The 21,057-nt window shown below is 43.2% G+C and overlaps 1 protein-coding gene across 2 annotated transcripts; it reads left to right on the forward strand.

Annotated features, from left to right (window-relative positions):
• Positions 1-3,971: 3,971 nt before the first annotated feature.
• mrpl42 (mitochondrial ribosomal protein L42) lies at positions 3,972-18,511 on the forward strand. Of its 2 annotated transcripts, XM_041202053.1 has the most exons (6): positions 3,972-4,138; positions 15,392-15,455; positions 15,541-15,625; positions 16,820-16,983; positions 17,754-17,813; positions 18,260-18,511. In XM_041202053.1, exons 1-6 carry the CDS (start codon positions 4,054-4,056, stop codon positions 18,303-18,305), a joined length of 504 nt encoding a protein of 167 aa, XP_041057987.1. In that variant the 5' UTR covers positions 3,972-4,053; the 3' UTR covers positions 18,306-18,511. The 2 variants fall into 2 exon arrangements, with proteins under 2 accessions (XP_041057987.1, XP_041057988.1); XM_041202054.1 differs by lacking the exon at positions 17,754-17,813 and having other exon boundaries at positions 3,978-4,138.
• The last annotated feature ends 2,546 nt before the right edge of the window (positions 18,512-21,057 follow it).

Here is a 21,057-nt window from a genome sequence, read left to right on the forward strand (position 1 = left end):
GAAATAAGCATGTATTCAATTCCAAAGTGGTGAAGTTACATTAAACTTCGATAGGATCCTGGTCAGGCTGCATTTATAGTACTGTGCACAGTTCTGATCTTCATACTATGAAAAAGGACATGGAAGCACTGGAGAATGCGTAAGAGATTTACAAGGTTTATACCAGAACTGAGAGTTACAGATATCAGGAAAGATTAAACAGGCTGGGGCACTTTTTTTAGAGAAGATTTAGCGGTGACCTGATAGAAGTCATTAAAATTATGAATATGTTGACGAGACACATGTGAAGATAACGTTTCCACTTTTGGGACAATTCAAGACTAAAGGTCATAAATATAAGGCAGTTACTAATAAATCCCAAAGGGAAATATAGAGAAATTTCTTTATTCAGGATGGCTAGAATGTGAAACACGCTATCACAGGCAGTGGTTGAGGCAAACAGCTTAAATGCTTTCAAAAGGAATTCAAATCATTACATGAGAGAATAGGAACAGAAAGAAATGGTGGAAGGTTGTGTTGAGGTAGGTGGCATGGGAGGAGACTCATGGAGTAGATACACACCAGCACAGACGAGTTGGGCTGAATGGCCTGTTTCTGTGCTGTATACCATTTCCTGTGGTAACAGGGCATAAAGTTTACTCAGTGACAGGAATCAGAGAGTGCTGGTGGACAGATGTTTCTCAGACTGGGAGGTGGTTTGCAAGGATGTTCCCCAAGAGTCAGTTTTGGGTTGAATACTCTTTGCAATTTTTATAAATGACCTAAACTCAGGTATGGTCAACAGCATTATAAAGGTTGCAGATAGTACGAAATTTTGCAAAGTGGTATTTCACGATGAGGATAGTTAAAGGCCGAGGGACAGATAGGATGGTGAAGTGGACAGAAGCATGGCAGATGGCATTCAATGTGGAGAACTATGATGTGATACGCTTTGGGAAGACTTATGTAATATGTAATAAGACAGTATACTATATATGGTGTGATAGTGAAAAGTGTAGCTGAGATTGCAAGCTTTTATTGTGTGTCAGCTTGGTCCTGTGGGTCACACTGTCATCTCTGCTTCAGAAGACTCCAGAAATTTGAGCATATAATCTACACTGACACTCCAGTCCAGCACTGAGCTGCACTTTCAGAAGTGCCATCTTCCAGAAGAAACATTAAACCAAAGTTTTATTTGTTATCTCAGGTAGGGCAAGGGAGTTAACTCCACTGGCTGGCCAATATTTATCTCTCAAATTAAAACAACTTGTCTGATCATTATAATACTGTTTATGGGAGCTTTTTGAACATAAATTGATTCCCACGATTCCTATCTTATTACGCTTCAAAAAGTGGCTGTAAGGTACTTTAGGATGTCCTGAAGGTTACTACATATTTATGTCCTTTCTTTGTTATTAGACGGCTGCTTGTCTGAACTCAAACATTCATCTGTGAGCACGTTCCACAACTTCTTTTGACTCATCATTTAACCTCCTTCCCCTTCCTCCTCTGATCTGCTTGTCTTTGGCCTGTTAGCTAGTGCCAACCATGTTCAATGCAAGCATTAAGAACAATATCTCATCTTTTTCATATGCACTTTACAACCCTTTGGCCTGAATGCTGATTTTGTTAATGGTATTCAGTAAGCTATATTTTCCAATTACCAACATTTCAGTTTGAATTCCAGATCTGCGACTTCTTTGCACATTTTCTGTGTTGAATTTTCCAAAATTTTCTCACTTTTTGTATTTCACCACCTCAATTTATTTCCATTTTATATTGTTGCTTTGCCACCCGACCCTATCTAGTCTGTCTCAAATGGTCTTTTACATTATCCAACAAATGCCTTTTTTAAATCAAGCACCAGGCCACTCGCTCGTTAACTTTTCACTGGTGCTTCAAGCCAGTGAAGTGTCATTGGCTTCACCAAAGTCACAAAACAACCTTAGTACGACCACTCAGAACAGAAACATAAAATAACTAGTGCAAACAAAAACATGTGCAAGAAGTATTCTCACTCTCAATGAAATATGATCTACCTTGCATGGACATCAACTGTTACCCTCTCACCCCTTCCCACTACATCTCAATAACCCACCCCATTTCTTTCCCAAAAGAGTGAGACTCTTTTTAAATGAGATTTCGCCAATATTTTAAACCAAAAAGAGTTTGTGTTAGAACCATAGAAAAGTTACAGCACAGAAGGAGGTCATTCAGCCCATCTTGTCCATGCCAGCCCAAGGACACCCAGGTGCCCTTTCTAATCCCACCTTCTTGCACCCTGCAGTTTAGCCCGGCAGTTTACAGCACTTTAGGTGCAGATCCAGGTACATTTTAAGAGTTTAAAGTTTCTGCCTCTACCACCAACTTGGGCAGTGAATTCCAGACACCTGCTACCCTCTGCGTAAAAAAGTTCTTCCTCATGTCCCCCCTACACCTTCTGCCACTTCTCTTGAATCTATGTCCCCTGGTTCTAGAATTCTCTGCCAAGGGAAACAATTTTATCCTGTCCACTGTATCTATTCCCCTCATAACTTTGTACACCTCAATCAAGTCACCTCTCAGCCTTCTTTGTTCCAGGGAAAATAACCCCAACCTATCCCTCAACCGTGTCCAGCCCATCTCCCACGAATCCTCCCTCACGCCTTCTCCTCCCTCCCAGAAACATGATAGGGTCCCCCTTGTCCTCACTTATCACCCCACCAGCCTCTGCATTCAAAGGATCATCCTCCGCCATTTCCTCCAACTCCAGCATGATGCCACCACCAAACACATCTTCCCTTCACCACCCCTGGCAGCATTCCATAGGGATCGTTTCCTCTGGGACACCCTCATCCACTCCTCTATCACCCCCTACTCCTCAACCCCCACCTATGGCATCTCCCCATGCCCATGCAAAAGATGTAACACCTGCCCCTTCACTTCCTCTCTCCTCACCGTCCAAGGGCCCAAACACTCCTTTCAAGTGAAGCAACATTTCACTTGCATTTCCCCCAACTTAGTCTACTGCATTTGTTGCTCCCAATGCGGTCTCCTCTACATTGGAGAGACCAAATGTAAACTGGGCGACCGCTTTGCAGAACACCTGTGGTCTGTCCGCAAGAATGACCCAAACCTCCCTGTCGCTTGCTATTTTAACACTCCACCCTGCTCTCTTGCCCACATGTCTGTCCTTGGCTTGCTGCGTTGTTCCAGTGAAGCCCAACGCAAATTGGAGGAACAGCACCTCATCTTCCGACTAGGCACTTTACAGCCTTCCAGACTGAATACTGAATTCAACAACTTTAGGTCTTGACCTCCCTCCTCCATCCCCACCCCCTTTCTGTTTCTTCCCCCTTCCTTTTGTTTTTTTCCAATAATTTATATAGATTTTTCTTTTCCTACCTATTTCCATTATTTTTAGATCTTTTATGCCCCCCACCCCCACTAGAGCTATACCTTGAGTGCCCTACCATCCATTCTTAATTAGCACATTCATTTAGATAATACCACTACCTTCAACACCTCTGTGTTCTTTTGTTCTGTTGTCTGTGACATCTTTTGATGATCTGCTCCTATCACTGCTTGTTTGGCCCTACAACCACATCACCACCACCCCACAGCCTTAAACCAACTTATATTTCACCCCTCTCCTTATATTCACTCAGTTCTGTCGAAGGGTCAAGAGGACTCGAAACGTCAACTCTTTTCTTCTCCGCCGATGCTGCCAGACCTGCTGAGGTTTTCCAGGTAATTCTGTTTTTGTTTTGGATTTCCAGCATCCGCTGTTTTCTGTTTTTACCAACCTATCCAATCTCTCCTCGTAGCTACACTTTTCTAACCCTGGCAACATTCTTGTAAACGCTTTCTATGGTTCTATTGTTCTCTCCAAATCAGCCTCATTCCACCCCCCCCCCTCTTTCTTTAACCCAGTGGATAATCTGTTATAAAGCCCCCCACAGTCCGGAAGCGGTGTTTTCCTGCTCCTCCCCCTTTTCGGGACAATCACCATGAAGGGGAACCTGTGTTCCGAGCTGAGGTTTCTAACGGACCGGTTTGTGCAGGCACTGGGTTCCGATTCCGGCCGGCAGAAACATGGCGCTGGCAGCGGGATGGTCGTTAGTGAATCCGATACTCGGCCGCTTGGTGACTTGGGCCGGAGCGGCGGCGGCCGTGAGAGGTACCGACAACTGCGGAGGAAGATAGCGCGATCTGAGTGTCAGGGCACAGGCTCCACTGGCCACTGCGACCCGCACATCATGGAAGCTCAGACACTCAGCTTTCCCTGGGGTCAAACAGTAACTGAATATGGGGTTAAAAACTCCCCATCCCTGGGGTCAAACAGTAACTGAATATGGGGTTAAAAACTCCCCATCCCTGGGGTCAAACAGTAACTGAATATGGGGTTAAAAACGCCCCATCCCTGGGGTCAAACAGTAACTGAATATGTGAGTTAAAAACTCCATCCCTGGGGTCAAACAGTAACTGAATATGTGAGTTAAAAACTCTCCATCCCTGGGGTCAAACAGTAACTGAATATGGAAGTTACAAACTCATTGTCCGTGGGGTCAAACATCTGAATATGGGGTTAAAATTCATTCATCAGAAGCTAGGGTGAGAAAGTAAAGACGTGAGGTGAGACGTCTAAATGTGGGACTGTTTTCACTGGAACGTAGGAGGTTAAAAAAGATTTACTAGAGATTTTAAATTACGCAAGTTTTGATAGTATGGATAGTGAAAAATTGCTTCACCTGTTGGGGAATCAGTGACATTAGACTATTAATTTAAGTTTATCAGTGAGAGTGAGGAGAGAGTATACGGTGAACCGTTATAAAGCACTGGTTTGGCCTCAGCTGGAGTATTGTGCCCAATTTTAGAGACCGCACTTTAGGAAGGATGTGAAGGCTTCAGAGAGTACAGAAAAGATTTACGAGAAGAGTTCCAGGAATGAGGGACTTCAGTTATTTGGGTAGATTAGAGAAACTGGGATTGTTTTCCTTTGAGAAGGTTGAGGGGAGATTTGATAGAGGTGCTCAAAATCACGAGGGGTCTAGACAGAGTAGATAGAAACAGTCCCTTTGGTGGAAGGGTCAAGAACCAGAGGGAATACGTTTAGGGGGATTGGCAAAAGAACCAAAGGCGGCATTAGAAAACTTTTTTTTATACAGTGAGTGGTTGATGGAGATCTTGTAGCGCAGTGGTAGTGTAGAAGCTACAAGTCTCCCTCCAGGATTTGATGGGTAAGAAAGGTACGTTTCATAACAGGTTATTATCAACTTGGGAAAGCAGGGGTAGACCATTCAGCTCTTTGAGCACGCTCAACCATTCAATAAAATCATGGCTGATCTGGTTGTGGTCTCAATTCCACTTTCTTGTCTGCCCCCAATGACCCTCAACTCTGTTGTCCATCAAAAATCTAACTCAGCCTTGAATAAGTCCAGTGACCCAGCCTCCACTGTTTTCTGGAGAAGTGAATTCCACAGACTAACGACCCTCTGGGAGAAAAAAAATCTCCTCCTCTCCACCTTAAAAGGGAGGCTTCTTATTCTTCAACTGTGTCCCCTGGTGGATGTACTGTGCTTAGATTTTCAGAAGGCATTTGATAAGGTGCCTCATCAAAGGTTTATTGTGGAAAATAAAAGCTCATGGTGTATGGGGGTAACATATGGCATGAATAGAGGATTGGCTAGCAATCAGGAAACAGAGTAGGCATCAATGGGTCATTTTCTGGTTGTCAGGATATGATGAGTGGTGTGCCACAGGAATCAGTGCTGGGGTCTCAACTCTACAATTTAAATAAATGTTTTGGATGAAGGGACCAATGCTATGGTTGCTAAATTTGCTGATGACACAAAGATAGGTAGGAAAGTAAGTCCTGAAGAGGATGCAAGGAGGCTACAAAAGGATATAAATAGGTTAAGTGAGTGAACAAAGATCTGACAAATGGAGTATAATGTGGGAAAATGTGAAATTGTCCATTTTGGCAGGAAGAATAGAAAAGAAGCATATTATCTAAATGGTGAGAGATTGCAGAGCTCTGAGAAGCAAAGGGATCTGGGTGTCCTAGTGTACGAATCACAAAAGGTTAGTATGCAGGTGCAGCAAGTAATTAGCAAGGCTAATAGAATATTATCATTTATAGTGAGGGGAATTGAATACAAGAGTAGAGAGGTTATTCTTCAGTTATACAGGGCATTGGTGAGACCACATCTGGAATACTGTGTACAGTATTGGTCTCCTTATTTAAGGAAAGATGTAAATGCATTGGAAGCAGTTCAGAAGAGGTTTACTAGATTAATACCTGGAATGGTCTTATGAGGAAAGGTTGGACAGGCTAGGCTTGTATCCACTTGAGTTTAGAAGGATAAGAGGTAACTTAATTGAAATATATAAAGATCCTGAGGGGTCTTGACAGGGTGGATGTGGAAAGGATGTTTCCTCTTGTAGGAGAATCTAGTACCAGGGGTCACTGTTTAAAAATAAGGGGTCACCCATTTAGGACAGAGATGAGGATTTTTTTTCTCTCAATGGGTTGTGAAACTTTGGAATTCTCTTCCTCAAAATGTGGTTCAGACAGAGTCTTTGAATACCTTTAAGGCAGAAATTGATAGATTCTTGATAAGCAAGTGGCTGAAAGGCTATCAGGGGTAGGCAGGAATGAGAAGTTGAGGTTAAAATTAGATCAGCCATGATCCTATTGAATGGCGGAGCAGGCTCGAGGGGCTGAGTGGCCTCTTCCTTCTCCTAATTCGTATGTTTGTATGCAGTTTTACTCTCCCCCACTAGAGGGGAGACCACCCTGGTATCCACCCTATCAAGTCCCCTCACGATTTTATCTGTTTCAGTTAGATCACCCCTCGTTCTTCTAAACTCCAACAGGTATAGGTCCAACCTGTTCAACCTTTCTTAAGATAAGCCCTTCATCCCAGGAATGAGTTGAGTGAACCTTCTCTGAACTGCTTCTAACTCATTTATTTCTTTTTCAATAAAGGAGACCAAAACTGTATACTACTCCAGATTTGGTCTCACCAAGGCCCTGTACAGCTGCAGTAAAACTTCCCTACTTTTATGTTCCATTTTCCTTGCAATAAATGCCAGCTTTCCAACTTGTAAATCCTTCCAGCACACGCCAATGGCATGCAGTAAGAGCGGGAGAGATTCCTGGTCAGCCATGTGATGGAAAGAAATTGGAGCCTCTGCCATCATTATCCAATGTTCTATTGGAGAATTTTCTCCACTGTTCGATGTTCAAAATTTTTGGGAAGATTTCTGACTGTGAGAAAACCATTTGTGTAACCGCCCCAAATAACAGTAGAATCCTGAGTAAAACCATCCTTCCATTAAACTAAGCTAAATATGATCCATTGGAGTATAAGTCCCTCTGACAAGTTGTGATATCAAATTCAAAGATCTGGTCATTTGTGGCTGAGTAACTGAATGAATGATCAGGAAAGATGTAAAAACACAACTGGTTCACTGATATCCCTCTGGGGAAGGGAAGCTGCCATTCTACCTGGCCTAACCTACATGCGATCCTAATCTCAGACTATGTGGTTGGCTCCTAGTGCTCTGAGGGCAACTGAGGATGGATAATAAATGCTGCCTTTCCAATGTTACCTATATTGAGAAATGCTTTTTAAAAATTGGGTTAGAGATACTTGTAGCATAAGGGTCTGGTAAGTACAGGGTTAAAATGGGACTGAGTACAGTACCACCCATGCAGTGATGTAAGAAAGCACATGAGCCAGAGCTAGAGTCTGTGTGATGTTGGCTAGATAAGTGTTTGTACTTTTTTACTATATATGTGTATATAGTTACAAGTAGTTAATAAGACTTGCTGTTAACATGCAGAAGACTATAAAGACTTTCTTAACGGACATGGTCTGTAGCCAACACAATTATGCTTTATGAGTCCTTTGCGTATGCAAGAAAGGATGAATTCGGTTTCAACCTCCCGCCTATCAGAATCACACAGTGCAGGAGGAGGCCGTTCGGTCATCGTGTCTGTGCTTTTCCTCTGAATTAGTCATCAGTTAAGAGATAATTGCAGGTTTGAACCCTCACTGAACAGCATATGGTAGGGGCTCCTCACAGCATGACATAATGTGTGAGTGCGCCCATCCTTTTGTCCACAGCATGGGGGCACACATACCCCAGCCAGTTGGTGATGTTGATTCAGGGTAGGTGCCAAACTTTGGGAAATGGGGGAGTAAAACGTTAGAAGCCAGGCAGTCGACATCTGTGGATAGGACATTTCTCGAGAACATTTCATTGGTATATAGAATGTGATGCTTCAGAATGTGAGAGGCACGGTATTTAAAAAGAAGTGGAGCAAAGGGAAGCAGCAGGAGGATATGCAAATTAGAGGGAGGAGTGAATGAGTGGCTAGAAGGTTCTAGCTTCATTTTATTTGCGACTTCGGATGCAGAAGTGAAAGATTATTGGTCACTAAAACAGCCATGAAGCCCATCCTTTCAACCATCACCCAGAAAGGGGCAGGCAGGCTTAATGATCACCAATGTCCTCATAGTTGCTCACAATTACCTGTGCATATGGCATTCATCAGTTCAACTTTCAGTAGTCATTGTCCTTTGTTGCACTGGTCAGGGTGGAGAGAGGCTGGAATTTGCACTGTTGTTCCAGGACTGGTCACCCATGTGAAACAATAGAATGTCAAGAAATCATTCTGCAAGGCCAGCAAGAAACATACTTACCATCTTGGGAGTCCTCTGGTCTCAACATTGTCTTTTGTAAGAAAATTACATGGAACCCACAAGTCTTCAATCTTGTACAGAATATTTTTGTCGAGACATGGTTAGATGAGCACGCTGCAACTTGCACAGCAAGTATTTTGTATCTTGTGCCATCATTGCGCTTCAGTGACTTAAGTGATGTGTCGATGGCACGTTTCCTTTAAGGCAAGAAGAAAGAGAAACTCCAATCTCAGACTTCGTACCAGTCAAGGAGTTGATTATCTTAATGTAGAGGATATGCATCATAAACATCAAATGCACTGTAATTAGGTTGGAGGAAGTGGGCAGGGGAAGCATCCTTCCTACTTTCACTTTCTCAAGTCCCTTAAGAATTTTCTGTATTTCATCAGATCAGAAGAAATAGGAGCAGGCCGCTCAAGCCTGTTTCACAATTCAGTAAGATCATGGCTGATCTGATGTGGCCTTAACTGCCTCCCATAATCCTTGACTCCCTTGTAGATCAGATTCAGTAAAATCACTGAGATAAAAACAAAAAACTGCGGATGCTGGAAATACAAAATAAAAACAGAATTACCTGGAAAAACTCAGCAGGTCTGGCAGCATTGGCGGAGAAGAAAAGAGTTAACGTTTCGAGTCCTCATGACCCTTCGACAGAACTAGGTGAATCCCAGGGAGGGTTGAAATATAAGCTGGTTTAAGGTGGTGGTGGTGGGGGGTGGGGGGGTTGGGTGAGGGAAGAGAATTGGAGGGGGGTGGTATGGTTATAGGCAAAAGCAGTGATAGAAGCAGATTATCAAAAGATGTCACAGACAGCAGGACAAAAGAACACATAGGTGTCGAAGTTGGTGATATTATCTAAACGAATGTGCTAATTAAAAATGGATGGTAGGGCACTCAAGGTATAGCTCTAGTGGGGGTGGGGGGAGCACAAAAGATTTAAAAATATTTTAAAATAATGGAAATAGGTGGGAAAAAGAAAAATTTATATAATTTATTGGAAAAAACAAAAGGAAGGAGGAAGAAACAAAGGGGGGATGGGGATGGAGGGGGGAGGTCAAGACCTAAAGTTGTTGAATTCAATATTCAGTCTGGAAGGCTGTAAAGTGCCTAGTCGGAAGATGAGATGTTGTTCCTCCAGTTTGCGTTGGGCTTCGCTGGAACAATGCAGCAAGCCAAGGACAGACATGTGGGCAAAAGAGCAGGGTGGAGTGTTGAAATGGCAAGCGACAGGGAGGTTTGGGTCATTCTTGCGGACAGACCGCAGGTGTTTTGCAAAGCGGTCGCCCAGTTTACGTTTGGTCTCTCCAATGTAGAGGAGACCGCATTGGGAGCAACGAATGCAGTAGACTAAGTTGGGGGAAATGCAAGTGAAATGTTGCTTCACTTGAAAGGAGTGTTTGGGCCCTTGGACGGTGAGGAGAGAGGAAGTGAAGGGGCAGGTGTTATATATTTTGCATGGGCATGGGGTGGTGCCATAGGTGGGGGTTGGGGAGTAGGGGGTGATGGAGGAGTGGACCAGGGTGTCCCGGAGGGAATGATCCCTACGGAATGCCAACAGTGGGGGTGAAGGGAAGATGTGTTTAGTAGTGGCATCATGCTGGAGTTGGCGGAAATGGCGGAGGATGATCCTTTGAATGCTGAGGCTGGTGGGGTGATAAGTTCGCCCTCACGCCTTCTCCTCCCTCCCAGAAACATGATAGGGTCCTCCTTGTCCTCACTTATCACCCCACCAGCCTCAGCATTCAAAGGATCATCCTCCGCCATTTCCGCCAACTCCAGCATGATGCCACTACCAAACACATCTTCCCTTCACCCCCACTGTTGGCATTCCGTAGGGATTGTTCCCTCCGGGACACCCTGGTCCACTCCTCCATCACCCCATACTCCCCAAGCCCCACCTATGGCACCACCCCATGCCCACGCAAAAGATGTAACACCTTTCCCTTCACTTCCTCTCTCTTCAACGTCCAAGGGCCCAAACACTCCTTTCAAGTGAAGCAACATTTCACTTGCATTTCCCCCAACTTAGTCTACTGCATTCGTTGCTCCCAATGCGGTCTCCTCTACATTGGAGAGACCAAACGTAAACTGGGCGACCGCTTTGCAAAACACCTGCGGTCTGTCTGCAAGAATGACCCAAACCTCCCTGTCGCTTGCTATTTTAACACTCCACCCTGTTCTCTTGCCCACATGTCTGTCCTTGGCTTGCTGCATTGTTCCAGTGAAGCCCAACGCAAACTGGAAGAACAATACCTCATCTTCCGACTAGGCACTTTACAGCCTTCCAGACTGAATATTGAATTCAACAACTTTAGGTCTTGACCTCCCTCCTCCATCCCCACCCCCCCTTTCTGTTTCTTCCCCCTTCCTTTTGTTTTTTCCAATAAATTATATAGATTTTTCTTTTTCCCACCTATTTCCATTATTTTTAAATATTTTTAAATCTTTTATGCTCCCCCCACCCCCACTAGAGCTATACCTTGAGTGCCCTACCATCCATTCTTAATTAGCACATTCGTTTAGATAATATCACCAACTTCAACACCTATGTGTTCTTTTGTCCTGCTGTCTGTGACATCTTTTGATGATCTGCTTCTATCACTGCTTTTGCCTACAACCACACCACCCCCCTCCACTTCTCTCCCCCCACCTAACCCCCCCACCCCCCACCACCACCACCTTAAACCAGCTTATATTTCAACCCTTCCTGGGATTCACCTAGTTCTGTCAAAGGGTCATGAGGACCCGAAACGTCAACTCTTTTCTTCTCCGCCGATGCTGCCAGACCTGCTGAGTTTTTCCAGGTAATTCTGTTTTTGTTCAATAAAATCACCTCCTATTCCTGTAAATTCTAGGGAATATAGGCCTACATGTGTTCTCATAGGACACTCCCCTCATCCCAGGAATCAGTCTACTGAACCATTGGCATACTCCCTCTGAGGTAAGTATATCCTTCCACAGGTAAGGAGACCAAAATTGTACACTAGGTGTGGTCTTATCAAGGCCCTATACAATAGTAATAAGACATCTTTACTCTTATACACCAATCCCTTTGTACTAAAGGCTAAAATAATCATTTGCTTTCCTAATTCTTGCTGTACTTGCATGTTGACTTTCTGTGACGATGAATGATTTCAAAATGAAATTGATGGGCACTTGAGGGAAGTAAATTTGTAGGGCTACAGGGATAGTTTGGGAATGGGACTCACTAATTGCTCTACAAGAAGCGGATATGGACTTGATGGGCTGAGTAGCCTCTTTCTGTATAACCATAACTCACTTTTTGGGGTTCTGGTGGGCGGAAAGAGGAGAACATTCAAGTATCATGGTTGCTACATATCGGAATACGTACCAGTGATAAGGCAACCAGTGATTGAAGAAAGATTGAGTGTATTGTGAAGGGAAATAGAGGAAGAGACTTTTGGGTGGATCAATCTGGCAGGAGTCGGTGCTATAGAAGGTGAGGACAAGAGAGAACCCTATAATGAAGAGAGGAAGGAAAGTGAGAGTTTGAGGTGAACTATGAAAACATATGGAGCCAGGAGGAAAGGTACACTGTGATTCTTCAACCGAAGGACAGCAGAAAATGACATCGAAGCAATATAATGGGAGAAGAGATCAGGGAACAGAACAAAGTAGGATTGGGAGCAAAAATGGTTGTTGGTGGATGCGATTGGCTTCGGCATCACTCAAGGAACCAAAGGGTCTGTGAATCATCCTGGTGAGCAGCTGAGGTGGAGTATGACTGGTGTCTAATGAAGGAAACATAATTGGGGCCAGGCAGTTAAAGCAATAACTTAGTGTCTATGCAGCACCTTGGTATTGAAATATAGATTGAAATGGAGTTTCTCTCCACTATAAATGAGGCATCTGTGACATATTTGTCATGATTTAATGCAAGTTGTAGATAGTTATCAGCAACTCATTGCTGTACAGGATAGTTTTTTTAATAGATGATTCTTCAGCCGTTCAGTCACATGCATGTATTACATAGAATTGTTTAGAATAGCCGACATAGAAACAGGCCATTCTGCCTAACCAGTCTATTCTGTTGTTTATGCTCCACTTGAGCCTCCTCCCATCCTTCCTCATCTAATTCTTATCAGCATAGCCCTCTATTCCCTTCTCCCTCACATTTTTAGTGGTAATGTGCTGCTTTACCGCCCCGTCTAATTTATCATTCCTCCTCTCCTTGGTCCCCGCCACTTTATTCCCCCTTCCTGTTCTGTGTCCAAACCAATTATCTATTCCATCCTTTGCTCTTTTTTAAACGTTCGTGGGATGTGGATGTCGCTGGCTAGGCCAGCATTTATTGTCCATCCCTAATTGCCTTGAGAAGGTGGTGGTGAGCTGTCTTCTTGAACCGCTGCAGTCCATGTGGTGTAGGTACACCCTCAATGCTGTTAGGAAGGAAGCTCCAGGATTTTGACCCAGTGACAGCGAAGGAACAGTAATTTACTTCCAAGTCAGGATAGTGTGATTTGGAGGGAACTTTCAGGTGGTGGCGTACTAATGCATCTGCCACCCTTGTCCTTCTAAGTGGTAAAGGTTGCATGTTTTTACAATGCTTATGAAAAAGCCTTAATGAGTTACTGCACTACATCTGCTGCCACTGTGCATCAGTGGTTGAAGGAGTGAATATTTATTGTGGTGGACAGGATGCCAATCAAGTGGGCTGCTTTGTCCTGGATAGTGTTGAGATTCTTGAGTGTTGTTGGAGCTGCACTTAATCAGGCAAACGGAGAGTATTCCATCACACTCCTGACTTATGCCTTGTAGATGGTGGACAGGCTTTGGGGACGTGAGTTACTCTTTGCAGAATTCCCAGACTTTGATCTGCTCTTGTAGCCATGGTATCTATATGGCTGGTCCAGTTCAGTTTCTGGTCAATGTTAACCCCCCCAGGGTGTTGAGAGTGGGAGATTCAGTGATGGTAATGCCATTGAATGTCAAGGGGAGATGGTTAGATTCTCTCTTGTTGGAGATGGTCATTGTCTGGCACTTGTGTGGCACAAATTTTATTGTCACTTATCAACCCAAGCCTGAATGTTGTCCAGGTCTTGCTACATATGGACATGAACTGCTTCAGTATCTGAGGAGTCTCGAATGGTGCTGAACATTGTGCATTCATCAGCAAACATTCCCACTTCTGGTGCTCTGGATTGCTCGTCTAGTGACAATACCACTATGTCACTACTTCCTCTGTTAAACTCCTGTTCTGCTGGCATTCCTGTTTCTTCTCTTAGATTCACAGCCTGGACATCTTCTAAAATGTCCAATACAATACATTGCACTAAGTCTCTGAGCAGTTAAATATATGAGCAAGGGGAGCACAGCAAATACCCCATATCTTTGAGCACCCTCAAGTTAGGGTTGCCAACTGCATTTAACTTTATTCCTAGAGGTTTAATTGCATGACTTGCCCCACACTCCAGTGATTAGTCAGCCAACACATCCATCCTTGTGACGTACTGCCTTCCTACGCCAATTGGAAAGCAAAAAGACTCATTACCAAATTGAATGATGCTTGACTGTGTGTTAAACAGCCTTTTTTCCCATTTTCAATATTTTTATATCTGGTAAAGAGAAACGTCCAAAGGAAATGACAAAACATTTTTTTTAATATCTTGATGATTTTTCTCCAGGGTTTCACATAGTAGTGTGAGAGATTGATCTTCAATTCCTGGAGACTCCAGACCAATCCTGGAGGTTTGGCAACCCCACCTCAAGTTAATGTCCTCAGGGCCAGAAGTCTGTTTTAAGATTCCTCATTTAAGCCAGGACCTATATCTGCATTTAGTTTGACAATTTCTATTTCAGCGTCAACACCAGTGAAGACCGATGCAAAGTAACCATTTGAAACCTTGCCATTTCCTTGGAGACCCCCAAACCTGCCCTGAGAAATCCTTACAACAACTCCAAAAAGTCTTTAATGGCCCTGACTGTTAATATAGGTTAAAAAGATCTTGCTATTTCTAACACAGTTATTTGATGTTCTCTTCTCCAACATTCTCTTTCTCTACATCTCATTTTCGAGATGTAGGTATTGCTAACAAGGCCGGCATTTATTGCCAGTACACAAATGCGCTGAGAAGGTGGTGGTGAGCCACCTTTTTGAACTGCAGGTAGCAGTTTTATACGGGGGGGGGGGTGGGGGGACGACTTGACGGGCCACATAGAATCAATTGCTTTGTCATATAAAAGTCAGACCAGGTAAAAACTGCAGGTTTCCTTCCCTGAGTGCCATCAGTGAACCCGTTGTGTTTTTATGACAATCTGTTTCATTGTCACATTTACTGACAGCAGCCTTATTAAACCTGAATTTAAATTCTCAAACTGTCACGATGGGTTTGAATTTATATTCTCTGGAGCAGGGGGAGTTAACCCTGGTGTCCTGGCCAATGTTTATCCCTCAAGCAAAAACATCATCACCTCATTATCATGTTGCTGTTTGTGAGAGGTTGCTGTGCTCAACTTGGCTGCCACATTTCCTACATTGCAACAGTGTATACACTTCAGAAGTACTTCATTGGCTATAAAGACAAATGAAGTTGAACGTTCAGTCTCCAAATGTAGTTTTTTTGTTTTTGGAAAGCACTAGAGAAATGCAATATTTTGTTTCTTTAAAATTATTTTTTCACAATCATAAGATACTGAATGAAGATGTCTTTGTGATAATGGTGTGAGTGACTAAATCTGAGCCGTATTATTTTGTGCAGGTGGAGATGGGGGTTGTATTTGTCACAAGTCTACATATGCTGCTCTTCCCAATGATTACAACTGGTGAGTAACTACATTCCTGATTGATCACATCCATGTATGGCAGCTTTTGAAGTCAATTACTGAAACAGCTTCCATCTTTTGACAGCAAAGTTGAACTTGCAATGACATCAGATGGGCAGACAATAGTCTGTTACCACCCATCAGTGGACATCCCGTATGAACACACCAAGGTAGAACTGAGCATTCTATGGATTCTCACATTGAGGGTTTTTGTGGAAGTCTGAGTTGCAGAATTCATGTTGCAATTACGTATATTTTTGACACAGTTTGTAGGCTTAGTATTACTGGGTGCTCATTAATCATTCCTGATGAGATGAGTTTTAATCACGATGTACCATAATGAGCCAAACACACAATAATCTATGTATTTTTGTCCCATTGTTGTAATCAGACAATAGTAAACAGGAAATAGAGGAGACCCTTCTCACTTTTGGTGCTCTGAAGTATTAATATCTCGTGCTAAAGACTGGGAGGATGCACGTTTGACATGCTGTACTTGATTTCTGTCCTCTGAATGGGTATGTCATTGGTGACATCTTATTGTTCGCTTCCCAGCAGACCAGCCAAGGAGGCTGTGGTAGATATCTGAAAGTGGTCAGTCTGGCTGTTTGCCTTTTGTGGTGTAATGGGCTCCATACAACACTGGTGAAAGCAAAGGAGTATTGGCTATTTTAGGGGGGATAAATATACTGAACACAAAACATTACATTTGGAGACTGAAGTTGCAGCTTCATTTGGAGAAAAATAAATGTCAATTTCTCATATTTCTAACTTTCTCTGCATTGAAGTGTGCAACAGATGTTTCTATCAGTGTTTAGTTCCTGCATTGCTTAATATGGTTTCAAGTTTCAGAGCCTCCTTGTCTCAGTACCATTGTTCCCCATATGGTGAATTCTGTTAACAGCTGCTCTGCTGGGAAGAAACCAAGAGGGGATGCTTTCTCTCAAAGGGACGGTGGGGAAAATAGGTGACCAGCTCAAGTTGTTGTGCACGTCCTGGGAACCCTATGGAGCAACATTTACAACGTGTATTTATAACCCAAAAATGTCCCACAGCTTTATTGAAGCATAATCAGACAAGAATGGTCATGAGCCAAAGGGATAACCAAAATCTTACTCAAAGGAATAAATAATAAGAAAGAAACGGAAGTGAAAATGTGGCATTTAGGGAGGGAATTCAAGAATGAGGCTTGGTAGCTAAAGGCATAGGATCAACAGAGACCTGAGTATTTGAGTAATGGTCTTTGCAATTTCTTTTGTGTTCTTTTTATCAATAAAGCAACTTGTAACCTACTCCTTTATCGGCCAAATGTTAAAACTAAGATGATGGCCATTCCCAGATTCGATTTGCACTCTGTTTTGCAGCCCATTTCAAGACCTTCCCCTGTAGAGAACAAAGAGGAGACTCATGACCAGGTTCTAAAGGCCAGGTTGGATAAAGAAGTGTTGCGTGATAAACAGGCCCCTACAATTGAAGAACTCAGTAAAATGTTCTTTACAACAAAGCACCGCTGGTATCCTGTTGGGCAGTAAGTATTATTTATGCAGCTCAGTGGAATATTCACACAAACATGTTTGGTTTCAGTATTTGAGAAATATTTAATAAAACCACATCTAAACTTAAAAGCCATATTCACCTGTAGAAATCAAGCCCAATTCTTGCAGGTGAGTAGAGTATTTTGCACACCAATATGAGAAGACTAAGCTCACATATTTGTAACTCCTGCTCCTCTTCCCATCCTAATAGTGCTGTAAGGGGAAGCTCTGGCTTGCCTTCCATTGGTGTCAGTTTATTCACTCCACAAATTTGAACTACATTGTACTACTCTTCTTTTGATCTTTTATTGATCAGTCATATAGGAACATGGGAGCAGGAGGAGGTCATTCAGTCCCCTCCAAATCTGTGCTACCATTTAATTTAGATCATAGCTGATCCAAATCTTAACTCTAATTACCTGTCTTTGCTCCGTAACCCTTAAGACCCTTATCTAACAAAAATCTATGAATCTCAGTTTTAAATTTTTCAATTGACTCCCAGCCTCAACTTTTTGGGAGAGAAAATTCCATATTCCTAAAACCCTTTGTGTGAGGAAGTGCTTTAAACAACACCCCTGAAAGCCCTAGCTCTAATTTTAAGGTTATATCCCCTTGTTTTGGACTTTCCCATGGTTTCTCTCCATCTATTCTATCAAATCTCTTAATTTTCTTAAACACAGCAATTATATCACCTTAATTTTCTATATTTGAGAGAATAAAAAATAGTCTTTGCAACTTTTTCCTCTTAATTTCACCATTTTAGCTTTGGTACCATTCTGGTGAATCTGTGCTGCAACCCCTCCAAGACCAGTATATTTCTCAGGTATGCAGCCCAGAACTGAATGCAGTATTCTAGAGGAGTTTAACCAGTGCTCTGTACAATAGTAACACAACTTGTAGCCCTCTTGAAATAAAGACCAACATTCCATTAGCCTTTTAATAACTTTTTGTATCTATCCACTGGCTTTTAGTGATTTCTCTGCTTGGACCCTAAATCTCTTTGCTCCTCCACAGTTCCTAGCTTCTTATTGCCATTTAGAAAATATTCTGATCCATTTTAGTTCAAAGTGGAAGATCTTACACTTCCACATTAAAAACCATCCGCCTAGCTTTACTCACTCATACTGTTTTCAGTTAATGGAAGTTTAGTGTTTATAAGAATCATTAATGAGAAGGTTTAACAATGGAAGTGTCAGAACATGTTATGTGTATATGCATAGTTTGCTGATCCGTGGCGAAGGAATTAAACTGTCTCCCTTTTGTTTAAAGGTACCACAGGCGGAGGATTAAACCTAATCCCCCAAAAGACAGATAATGGACTTTCATCTCTGGAATTGCCTCAGCTACTGATGCATCCCAATGGTTTCAATCGTATGTGATACTTTCATGTTTGAACTGTTTAAAAGCAGTCTTGCACTCTAAAGTGAAGTCCCTAACAACCATGGAATGCAACAAACCTGTTTAACAGTTCATTGCCATGCTGTGTTTACTGTGTTTACATAATAAAATTTTAAAATAAGATTTTCTAATCTCTTCTCATTCTTATCGGCTTTGAGACAGTTTTAATTATTTTGAACTGAACTGCTACTCCTTCAAGCTAGTCTGGTTTATTTAAAAATGTAAATGTTCCCTTTATACCTCACATTCTAAAACTTACCTACTTGACATTTCAAACCTACCTTATCTTCTGATAATCAAAGCCTTCAGACCAGCTGCCTTTAATTCAATTAAGTCCCACACACACACACGACCCATAGACACAGGACTCACTATTACTTTACAGTAAATTCCACCACTGAAGGCAGATTGAGATGAGCTAGACACCTGTTTGTTTCTGTCTATTTAAGACCTAAATAAGACTTTTGTTTCTCCCAGGACTTCATTCTGTTTTTTTCTGGGTTGAGTAACAATATAGTGTAGCTGCAGACAATTATAATCAAAGGCAGATGTTTCATGAAATTGACTCTGAAAATTATTTGGAATACAAATTAATTGAGAACATTTCAATAGACAGGAACCAATTTCTAGTGTAAGTATCACATTATTAACACAATTCTGAGATAAGTAACTCACTTCCAGACTCCCCAAAGTCTGTCCACCATCTACAAGGCACAAGTCAGGAATGTGATGGGATGCACTCCGCTTGCCTAGATGAGCGTAGCTCCAACAACACTCAAGAAGCTCCACACCATCCAACACAAAACAGTTTGCTTGATTGGCATCCAATTTAAGCATTCATTCCATCTCCCACTGTTACACAGTGGCAGCAGTGAGTACCATATACAAGATGCACTTCAAGAACTCACCAAGGCTTCTTCGACAGCTCCTTCCAAATGCGTGACCTCTACCACCTAGAAGGACAAGGATAGTAGGTGAATGGGAACAACACCAACTGTAGTTCCCCTCCAAGGCACACACCATCCTGACTTAGAATTACATTGGCTGTTCTTTCCCTGGATCAACATCCTGGAACTCCCGAGCAACACTGTGGGTGTACCTGCATCAGATGGAATTCAGCAGTTAAGAAGGTAGCTCACCACCATTTTCTCAAGGGCAATAAGGAATGGGCAACAAATATTGGCCTTGGCAGCAGTGCCCAGACTCCACGAAAAAATAAAAATTACTCATTTGTGATGTTTGCCATGTTTTGATATAATTGGTAATGGGGATGATGCTTCAAATGTACTGCTTCACGTATCTTCAGATCCTTTCTATAGCTTGTATATCAATCATGATCTAATGGAATGTCAGAGAAGGTTTGAGGGGCTGAATGACCCACTCCTGTTCCTATGCTCTTCTTTCTTTGCAGTTTGTCAGGAAGATATAATCATTTTCATAATGTTATTGGAATTTATTGTAGAGTAATAGTGGGTTCTGTGTCAATGGGCAGAGTTTTCCTGTTGGCAGGTGCGGGCAAGCCCCACATGCTTACGCGTAAAGTGACGCACGGTGATGGGCGAGCGTCCCGATGTCACCGCGCACCATTGTGATATTTTGTTGGGCAGGCATGTGATGCTCTCCACTGGTGCCATTAATTAACGGACCACTTAATGCCTTTGACGCTCCAATCAACCTCGAATTTTCAACGCCCGTGCAATCTTCAGGTTGGTGCACGGGCGCAATGGACAGGCATTGTATAAACCTCATCCACAGGCGAGATAAGAGGCGTCAGTGGGTTCGTGAGTGTGCTCTGTCAAATATTGATGTTTCAAAGTTTCTGTTACTTGCCTGTGTGATCTGCAATACTTCAAAACGCATACTAGTTGCTTTGTCTGGACTCACAACCTTCAGGTCAGCACTCTGCAGTGAGGAATCATTTTTGGGCCTGCATGTTTCAGGAAGCCTTCCCTTAGCCTGGGAATGGGAACTGAACTCTCCAATGGAGGCACCTCCCCTGAGGAGAAAGGGAGGGCTAGAAGGGGAGGAGGCCACCTTTGGGAAATCAGGCACAGGCAGGGGGTAGGATTAAGGGATAGTCCAAGGTGGAAGGAGCCGCAGAAGACGCCACTATCCTGCTGCCAGGGTATACAGGCGGCGAAGCAGCTACCTCAATATGTCTGAGGTGCAGTGCCAAAGTAGGCTCCTTCAGGTTGCCCCCAAAACAATAATGTGGGTCTCAGTGTACTTGCTGCGAGGGCAGAACCCATCTCTTCACCATCCTCTCAGGGTGACCTCGGCATGGGCAATGTCTGCTGGCCCACCCAGCGAAGGACACATGCTGTCAATGATTCAATGCAGTCCCTACACTCAGACTTGAGGGGGGTGGCACCAAGGGGGAAAGCCTACCTGCTGGGTTAAGTTACCAATGCCAACATAGTACTCATCCTTCCTGATCGTTGAAGCGCTTGCAACACTGGACCCAGGTGCGTCACAACATATCGCGGGAGCTCACAATCTCTGCCACCTCCTCCCAGGCACGTTTGGTCATGTGGGGGAGTCTCCTTCTCCCGTCCTGGGGTACCAGGACCTCCCACCGTTCTGCCACCTCCTCGAGGAGAGCAGCAAGGTAATCATTGGAAAAACGAGGGGCACAGCGCCCCCCCCGACCTACCCTCCTGCCTGGCCTG

This window comes from Carcharodon carcharias, chromosome 13 (assembly GCF_017639515.1).
Source record: "Carcharodon carcharias isolate sCarCar2 chromosome 13, sCarCar2.pri, whole genome shotgun sequence".
Taxonomy (NCBI): domain Eukaryota; kingdom Metazoa; phylum Chordata; class Chondrichthyes; order Lamniformes; family Lamnidae; genus Carcharodon; species Carcharodon carcharias.